At 35.4% G+C, this 10,368-nt stretch overlaps 1 protein-coding gene across 1 annotated transcript; it reads right to left on the bottom strand.

Moving 5' to 3' along the window:
• Positions 1–1,626: 1,626 nt before the first annotated feature.
• LOC110020062 (probable potassium transporter 17) lies at positions 1,627–9,959 on the bottom strand. Its single transcript, XM_020718036.1, has 7 exons — positions 9,890–9,959; positions 8,811–9,033; positions 3,946–4,230; positions 3,602–3,862; positions 3,211–3,263; positions 2,713–3,082; positions 1,627–2,471 (listed from the first exon to the last, which is right to left on the bottom strand). Exons 2-7 carry the CDS (start codon positions 8,935–8,937, stop codon positions 1,627–1,629), a joined length of 1,941 nt encoding a protein of 646 aa, XP_020573695.1. The 5' UTR covers positions 8,938–9,033; positions 9,890–9,959.
• Between the last annotated feature and the right edge of the window lie 409 nt (positions 9,960–10,368).

Here is a 10,368-nt window from a genome sequence, read left to right as displayed (position 1 = left end):
ACAAAAACATCTTTATGTTTTTAAACCTCTCGCTATGTCATAGAGCAAAGAGTGAATCCCTCACATCCCAAATGAGTAGTGGTTTATCGGTATACGAGACCCAAAAAATAATTAAGTCAACTCATAAGATCCAAACTATGTTTCCAGGGTCTAACCGAGCCATAAGGATAGATGGTGAATCATCATATCCTAAATGAGCGGCAGCCTATCCGCACTCAGGGCCTACAATATGACATTAACAAAGTCATAAAAGGACTACATGGCTTCATTTAGGAGCGGTCACACCACTATTTAAAGCATCGCAGACGAAGGCCTAGCGTGACCACGGCTGAGGCTCGGTGTAAATACATTGGGCACTCTGTTTGGGCAGTGTGGTCATGTCACTCGTAGGCATGGTTACGTTAATCGATGAAATTGGGCGCCCCTGCTGAGATTTGGGCGTGCTCATGCTTATACTTTAGCGTAATTATGTTGTAGCCTATGCTGAGCAGGAGTGGTCACGTCGCCTTCGGGCGTGGTCACATCGACTATAGCTCATTTAGGCAGTTTAGGGCGGCTTGGCGTGGTCATGCCCGATTTAGGCATGGTCACACCACTAACTGGGTGTGGCCATGCCTAAATTAGGCGTTGTCATGCCGGAACCCAGAAAAATTAAGCTTATGGAGAAGCTCGCTAAGGTGGTTTCCAAGTCTCGTGGGACTTCTGGAGAATCAAATGTGAGCAATTCATGTCCTTGGACCTCCGTAGAAACAATAAATGAGTATCAAAAGAGTTTGAGAGGCCGAACTGTCTACGTATCGTCGAGCAAAGTGATTCCAACATGAAATCCATCTATATGAGCCTTGGACTTAAGGTTTGAACACGGTGCGGGAACTCTAGTCAACAGTCTGCACCACGGGAATGTCCATATCAACAAGATACAACCATGTGTCACAGGAATGAACGTCAACCTGAAGGATATCAGAAGCAAAGCTGGCTTGGCCATGATTGCCTTAGGGCACGACTATGATGGTGTATACCTCAATTACAGTGTCGTGCACTCAACGAGGATGTTCCGTATGTATCGCATTATAAATGGATGCCAACATTTAACATATAAATTAATATGTAAATGGAGCAAACATGATTAGTTAGCATGTTCATATTGAATATAGCGTTTAAATTAATTTAAATTGTAGTCATTTTGTGAACATTGTTAATTTAATTGTCAACAAATGTTTATTGCTTATGAAACATTAGTTTAGATCTTAAAGTGGTAAATTTTTAAAGGGGCTATTGAAAAAAAATTCTACTTGATAGAAGTTGTTTATAAGTGTTTGATTGATTTCGATCATATTACAAATGGTAAAAGAATTTAGCAAATAAAGGTTTTCTAGATTAGGTAAGGAATATAAATCAATTCAAAATTTACGACCTTAGTGTAATGTTATCAAGATAATTGTCATTATTAATATATTCTTCATATTTTTTTATGATGGACTAGAATATACTAATAATGTCAAACAAACTTTAGGAAAATATTGGAATTTGTCTACCTTTTATGAGATTAACATGACAAATAAACAGAAAGTGTCATACACTTAAACAACAAAAGGTAGAAAGTGTCATACATCTCTATCATGACATTCATGTCTCATATAGAATACCAAACTCCACTCTCTGATGAAGGGGAATGCCCATGCTCGACAATGCAGATCTGCAGTTGCCATGCAAAAACTCATAGAATCCAAGTAAAACCTTATCAAACAAGTTGGTCTTCTTACTTATATGAAAAAGAGCCTTCCCCCTGACATGAACAACCCCTTCTTCTCTTGCTTTTGCTAGCTCAAAAAGTTCCTCTTCAATAAAAGGAGAATTTCCATCTGTATTCATCCTGATATGTTGTTCCAAACTCTCTCTGACTTCAGAAAAAAATTCATCTCCCTCCATAGTAATGCAATCAGCATAACCATAGTAGATTGTGCACTCATATATTCCATTAATCCCAAGTTTTCTTATGATAATTCTTTCATTAGAATTCATTTTGGCAACTAACATATATTTAAGAGTGATAAAGATTGTCACCCTATGCAAGGACCTCATGTTCTTCAGATACCGTCCAAATAATGGTGTAATCCCACCTTGTACCTTGGTATAGAAGAAGCACAGGCCTGGAACTCTATCTATTTGTGGCACTGACATGATTTCATTCAGGTAGTCTATACAGATTTTATTGTTCATCTCATATTCTAACTTTCTCTGCCTCCCATAGTACCAAGAGAACATTATGAATGAAAGGATGATAGAAATTATGAAAGGAAACCATCCACCTTCAGGGATCTTGGTGAAAACCGCACTTGTATAAACTCCTTCCATGATGAAAAATGGAACAATATATAGCATGGCGATTATGAGTGGAGTCCTCCAAATAATCAACATGACTATTGTCAGTAGTATTGTTGTGATGAGCATTACAAGTATAACCACAACACCTGCAACAAATTATGTGCATTAATATGATTTTATATGAAAGGAAAACGAATGAAAAAAGAATAAAAAAATTTAGTTCAAGGTATCCTGATTGAATTTTAGTTATCATAGACCTGGAAGCGATTAGATTTGTTTTGCAATGAATGTTATAGATGAACAATATATCAAATTTTATTTTATGTGAAATAAAATTGTTAGATATATTGAACAAAATATACTTGAAACAAGTTTGACTTATCATACCGAATGCATTCCCTATATCTTTTCCATCTCCGAAATAAAGAATGACCAGTACACATAGAACCATGAGGATGTAGTTAGTTTCAGGAGAATAGACCTCGCCCTCTTTCTTATGGGATGTGTGAGTTATCTTAACACGAGGAAAATAATCAAGTAATACTGATTGCTTAATGACAGAAAAAGAGGCAGATATTAGGGATTGGCTTGCAACAATGGCTGCAAGTGTTGCAATAATAAAAATGGGCCAATACACAACATGTGGAACAAATTTATAAAATCCATCCCTATGTTCATTTAGATGTCTGATGAGATAGGCAGTTTGGCCAGCATATGTGAGGACCAATGAAGGATATATGGTTAAAAGAAAGGCCATCTGCAAATATGAAGAGATCGACAATATTATACAATTATTAAAAGGTAAGAAATTTATAAAAATAAAATATTAATTAAGAATCCACTAGTTTGTTGGAGATTTCATGATCAAACTTTACAATCACATACCTGAATTGATCTTTTATTGAAATGGCCTAGATCAGCAAACATTGCTTCTGCGCCTAGATAAAAAAAAGGCAAAATTGATATCTTTACACATTTTTAGACTAGAATAATGAACAATTTTAATCCAAAAATGGTGCCCTGACTACTTTAATGTGGTGAATTTAGTCAAGGGTTTTGCAGCGCTCCATTTTAGCCCCTTGAATATTAAGGAAGTGATCCAAAGAGTCTCTCGTATAGTAATCATGACAAAAATATAATGGTCCTAGTTTAGTCCCTTGGTGCTTAAATTGAAGTATTGCAAAAAATTGAGACTAAACTGGCCGCATCTTAAAATCAAAAAACCATTTCGAATTTTTTGTCAACAAGAAGATAACAATGTTTAAGAATAATATACCTGTGATGCACAAAACAGTACCCCCAAGCAATTGCCAACCTTCTCTTCCATTTCTCAAGAAAAATTGTACTATGTAATGAGGTGACAAAGCCTTGAAGATGCTTGGATAGCATTTCAGGATGCTATATACACCTAACATAGGAGTAATTAAGGTCCAAGCTCCCATGATAGGAGAAAATAAGAAACTCACTCGAGAAGTGCCATGCTTTTGTAATAAGAAAAGAGCAACCAACACAGCAACAGAAACACCCTCCACAATAGCTACAACATTTCAAATTATTGTATGTAAGAGAATATGTTGAAGATTATGTATTCTTTCTAGTACTTTTATTTGAGAAACTTACCTTTGTTTACTTTAGGAAAAGGGCCTCTAAGCCCATCGATAGCTGATAAAACTGAAATAGCTGGTGTAAGTATGCCATCACCAATAAGCATACACACTCCTGCCATTGATATGAAGAGCACAATCCTTTGTGCGATTACACTTTTCTCTAAAAACATTCCAAGTTTACTTCTTGTTTCCATGATCATAGAATCATTAGAACACGAGCTTGAATCAATATTCTTCGATCTAAGAATGCCAATTTTGACGTGCCTACAAAGCAGTGAATAGAGAGCAAAAGTTCCTCCTACATTTATGTAAACTCATCAAAACCAGTGAGATTGAATGTTCTTCTTCTACTAAATTTTTGTAATATTCTTTTTTATCTTTAAACAGTCACATATACTATAGAAAAATCCAATCGTTGAACTTGAATGCAAGTGACATCTTTTTGAAAATATTGTTAATTATCGAATGTCACAATAAAAAAGAAACATTACATTATTGTCATAATAATAGAATTATTTGATGTCGTGTAAGGGTTTCACTTTGTGCATGCATATGAATTCATAGACTGAGTATGAATTTTGTTGATATTTTCATTGGAACATCTCTAATTAAATGTATTACCCTATAATCATAATTATAGTCCTACCATAGTAACTTCAACTATGGAGAGATTCCGTTGAGCATGACAATATTTTTCTATGGTAATTTTTTGTCTTATATGAAGATAAATAAAATGTTCTTGATTATGAAGATTATGCAATGGAAAACTAAGTGTGTATTTACATATCTCAACTTTAAACTTTCATATTTACACACATAGCCATAAAAATTTTAATATTAAATAAAAATATAACACTAATATCATGTTTTCTAAAAGTGAAATACATATTTTCAAGCATTCGTTTAAAGCATTGAATTGCTATGAATGTAAATATCAAAATTTAAGTGAGGTAAAAAAATACATAAGATTTGTGTATGTAAAATTTTCAAAAGTGATTTAAAACTTGGTAAAGCATTAACAAGAAACATTTATGTTCTAATTAAAAATTATCTAGAACTCTGATTTCAGCAAACTTGTAGTCAAACTAACCAGTTTGATAAGACAAACACAATGACACCAAAATTGGTCAAATCCGAGTCGAATAAAGCTCGGATCAAGTCATTAAATCACTTTTGAAAATTTTGAGTGGACAATTGGAAGATCATATGGATTCCAAATTTGACGAGTTTATAATCAAATCGAGTCTCTCGATGAGACAAAATCAATGAGTCTAATATTAATTGATTCTGACATCTTTAAGTCACTTAATGTCCATAAAATATTGTTTGATTAGGGGAATCTCTCTAGACTGCCTTTTGGAATGGTATGAATTCCTTCTTTATTTGTAAGGAAGCCACTCCAAGACTCTTTGTTTGTGAAAGGGGATCTAGGCCTTAAACTAAAAGAAGAGATGAATCTACAGCTAGTTCTCAAAGAAGGAGCTAAATTTCAGTGCCATTCTGAATCGAAGACCTGGTGAACGCTTCTCACTCCTACAGCCACCGACTACCATCAACCAATGCTCGTCGGCCATCGACCACAAATGCTTGACAACTGTTGTCGACCACCGTTGGCAGGCCCCTGCTCATTGCAATGAAAACCCTTTGTGAAATCACGATGTACGCTACAAAATCCTGACATAAGTTATTAATTAACGAAGCACCTGACATAGCAGTGTATCGTCCTAAACTCTGTGCAATGACTCATCTTGAAGACGGTATATTAAATTTCCAGTAATTACTCTCAAATACAATCACTCCTGATTGTTGCGCAACGAGCATTGTGTTTCGAGAAAATGTGTAGTCGCAAATTCAAAGTAGATAATTATGACTGGGCTAGGCTCTGTGGGTTTTTCACTTTCATTGTTTTCCACGTAAAAACATATGATATTTTTACCTATCACTTATATTATCTGAATGTGTGTTGGACTTTCGTGCAAACTAAGACACTAAATAGTCACTCTAACGCCGTGAATCTTCGAGGACAAATCTTCCAACACACATGAATATCAAAAGTTAAAACCTCATATATGCACCCAAAGTTAATTACTCCTTCCACTCACAAAAAAAAAAAATCTCTCTCAAATAATGATGTCTATCATGCTTATATTTTAGGAGAAAATTTTATGTCCAGACCCCGCAAGTCCGGACAGCCAAGTGCTGGCGCCACATCGCCATACACGCTGATGTTGGGCGACGTGGCGCCCTATAGTTTGTGCTGCGGACATGCGGATATAATATTTTTCATATTCTAGGGTTATATTTAATATTTTTATTTGAATTTAACCTCATAATCTTCTAAAATAATATTTTCAAGCTAATCTGTTAGATTGAAAAGTCTTAGGGTCCGTTTGGGGCAGCTTATAAGTGCCAAAAAAAAACATAAGATTTGTGTATGTAAAATTTTCTTATTTTAATAAGATTTGTTAAAATGTTTAGACCGTGGTTCATTTAAATCCTATACATCATCAATAAAATTTGACAATTGACAGGAATCTCGAAGTGATTGGCGCGTATCTCAAAGCATTTTTTTTTAACAAGAAACATTCATGCTTTAATTAAAAATTATTTAGAACTCTGATTTCAGCAAACTTGTAGTCAAACTAACCAGTTTGATAAGACAAACACAATGACACCAAAATTGGTCAAATCCGAGTCGAATAAAGCTCGGATCAAGTCATTAAATCACTTTTTACTTTTGAAAATTTTGAGTGGATAATTGGAAGATCATATGGATTCCAAATTTGACAAGTTTATAATCAAATCGAGTCTTTCAATGAGACAAAATCAATGAGTCTAATATCAATTGATTATGACATCGTTAAGTCACTTAAATGTCCATAAAATATTCTTTGATTAGGGGAATCTCTCAAGACTGCCTTTTGGAATGGTATGAATTTCTTCTTTATTTGTAAGGAAGCCACTCCAAGACTCTTTGTGAAAGGGGATCTAGGCCTTAAACTAAAAGAAGAGATGAATCTACAGCTAGTTCTCAAAGAAGGAGCTAAATTTCAGTGTCATTCTGAATCGAAGACCTGGTGAACGCTTCCCACTCCTACAGCAACCGACCATCATCGACCAATGCTCATCGGCCATCGGCGACAAATGCTTGCCAGCTGTTGTCGACCACCGTTGGCGGCCCCATGCTCATTGCAATGAAAATGCTTTGTGAAATCACGATGTACGTTGCAAAATCCTGGCATAAGTTATTGATTAACGAAACACCTGACGGAGCAGTGTATCGTCCTAAACTCTGTGCAATGACTCATCTTGAAGACGGTATATTAAATTTCCAGTAATTACTCTCAAATACAATCACTCCTGATTGTTGCGCAACGAGTATTGTGTTTCGAGAAAATGTGTAGTCACAAATTCACAGTAGATCATGATGACTGGGCTAGGCTCTGTGGGATTTTCACTTCCATTGTTTTCCACGTAAAAACTTATGATATTTTTACCTATCACTTATATTATTTGAATGTGTGTTGGATTTTCGTGCGATACTAAGACACTAAATAGTCACTCTAACGCCGCGAATCTTCGAGCACAAATCTTCCAACACACACGAATATCAAAAGTTAAAACCTCATATATGCACCCAAAGTTAATTACTCCTTCCACTCACAAAAAAAAAAAATCTCTCTCAAATAATGATGTCTATCATGCTTATATTTTAGGAGAAAATTTTATGTCCGGACACTACAAGTTCGGACGGCCAAGTGCTGGCGCCACGTCGCCATACATGCTAATGTTGGGCGACGTGGCGCCCAACAATTTGTTGTGCGGACGTGCGGATATAATATTTTTCGTGTTTTAGGGTTATATTTAATATTTTGATTTGAATTTAACCTCATAATCTTCTAAATAATATTGTCGAAGCTAATCAGTTAGATTGAAAAGTTTTAGATTCATCAAGGCAAGAAATCCTTATTTGGTGTATATACCTAATTTTCCACAGAAGGAAAAGTTTTTATTGAAGCCATAATAAGAAATTTGCATAAAGAAGGATGAACATATCAATTAGTGCGATCAATTATTGCCTTGCAAGGAGCCGACATAGGCAAATCAAGCACACAAATAATATTAGTAGGACCAATATTTTATTCAGACGTCCAGGACGGCCAACTATTGATGGCCACATCACCCGCCGCCGATGACGCTTATGGTGATGTGGTCGCCGATGGTTGACCGTCAAGACGAAATGTTTCCTCCACCAACTGACCCAATATTCATATAGGAGAAAAAAAGCTATTATAGAACACATCTAGCAATGTGAACAGATCGAATTTAACTCGAATTACCCTCGACTTGAGGTTGAGTCTGATTAACTAATTGAGTTCGAGCTTTAGCTCATAAGTCGACGAGTTCAAGTTGGCTCACGAGCGGACTTTTTTATTATGTAAGAAAGAAAATAATATTAATATAAGTCAATGTTATAATATAATGATAAAAAGAATGAGTGAGAGAAATAATAAGAGATCACTTGATATAAAATAGTAATATTTTGTATGTGATACCACTTAATTCCTACTTATTTACATGCCTATCACCAAAACTTCAATTTTTGCATAGACCATCTTATTACGTATGTGATACAAAGAGTAGCGAGCTATAAATGTAAAAAAGTAAATTTTAGTTGTTAGCTATGTAAACACATATATAAGAATTATGCCGCATGCACATAAACACTCCACGAGAAAACAAAAGAAACTAAGCAATATTACGTGCGGACAGAATAGATACGGATAGTTACTGATTTGCTAGTATCGTGGCAGTATTATGATGGCATTCATCACAATCCGCACGTACGTTATCCGCAACATAAACTGTACGTCTCACCTTCGCCGTGATCGTCGGCATTCAGAGCAATACAGATGTACTTCACCACACCAATCAGAGTCAGAGTCCAGAACATGATGCTGTAAATACCCAAATAATCTTCTTCTGTAGGAGATTGCAGGTTCATGGAGGGATAAACATACAGAGGTGAAGTAACAAGACCTCCAAATACTACTCCCAGCGTCTTATAAGCCAGAACAATATCTCTCCAATAATTACTATTCTGCCCACAATAAGATTAAGAAAATAAATAAATAATTGTAATCGGACGAAAAAACAATATTGTTGTAGATAGATATAAAAACATGAACAACATGATATGATATAATAATATAAAAATATAATTATGATAATATATCCAAAGGTGCTGGAGATTAAATTAGGAACAATTGTTGCGTCCAAAATATTGATATTTGCAAATCAAGCAACTTCTTCCATCAAATTTTCAAGTTCTCCCCAAATATCAGAGGTCATGATAAATCTCCAGCTGATACTTTTCATTTTCGTCAAAATCACAATAGTTTGATCGTGGCACACGTAAGTGCTTCTGTTCCGTAGTTTGAAAGGTCACTTAAGTGCTTGATTTGTAAATATCAATAATTTTAGTGTCCTGCATGTAATTATCCTTAACAAAAAGAAAATTTAACATAATCCCCATACTTATGCATGAAACGTCCAAACTTCGATTTTTACTTGTAAGCACTTTTTTCTTATGTATGAAAGGGTGGAAATTGTATAAGAGTGATAAATTTGTGAAAGATGTAAATTTTAGGTGGTTAAAATCTAAATATTAGAGTTTAGGTGCTTGACACCTAAATTAAATTTATCACTCTTAGGAGACGTCTGGACAGCCAGTCATCGGCGGCCGCAACATAATACACGCATGTGGCCACTGGTGGTTGATTGTCCGGATGTGCGGACGTCCGGACGTCCGGACGGAATATTTTTTCCTCTTTTAGCAGCCCTCATCATCAAATAATAATAATAATAATAATAATTAATCAATTCATCTAAAAAGGAGGTTTAAGAAATGAAGGCCATGCAATTTAATCGATCGGAACAAGGATTCAACAACTCACTGAGCTGACTCGAGGAAAACAGAAAGGTAAACGTTTTCCGGCCGCCGGAGTTTCACCATGGCCGGAGAACTCCGGCATGGACCTGCCTATCTCCATATCCATGAAGATGTTAGACTGCGGAGGAAGATGAAGTTAGGCGGCGAAGAGAGAGAAGCACTGGTTCGAGCTCCACTGATATGGCAACCGAACAATTTATAAGCACTCAATCTTCACGCATATATATCATATTAAATTAAAATTATCATATTCGTTAATCAAATTATGCGACCCTTCGTAAGTTAGTTTATAAGTGCACATATATATAGATATATATAAAATAATTTTTGCCGGCCAGAAGTGTCCCACCAATGGATGATTCAGAACACCATTTTCTGAAAATAAGAGCTTTATTGAGGGCTGGCGTTCTTAATTTCACATCAGAATGGACGAGTTTTATAAAAGCTTTATTGAGGGCCGGCGTTCTTAATTTCACATCAGAA

The sequence above is a fragment of the Phalaenopsis equestris genome, unplaced genomic scaffold, assembly GCF_001263595.1.
Source record: "Phalaenopsis equestris unplaced genomic scaffold, ASM126359v1 Scaffold000090, whole genome shotgun sequence".
NCBI lineage: Eukaryota > Viridiplantae > Streptophyta > Magnoliopsida > Asparagales > Orchidaceae > Phalaenopsis > Phalaenopsis equestris.
The sequence above is the reverse complement of the archived record's forward strand: the minus strand, read 5'-3'. Positions and strand labels throughout refer to the sequence as shown.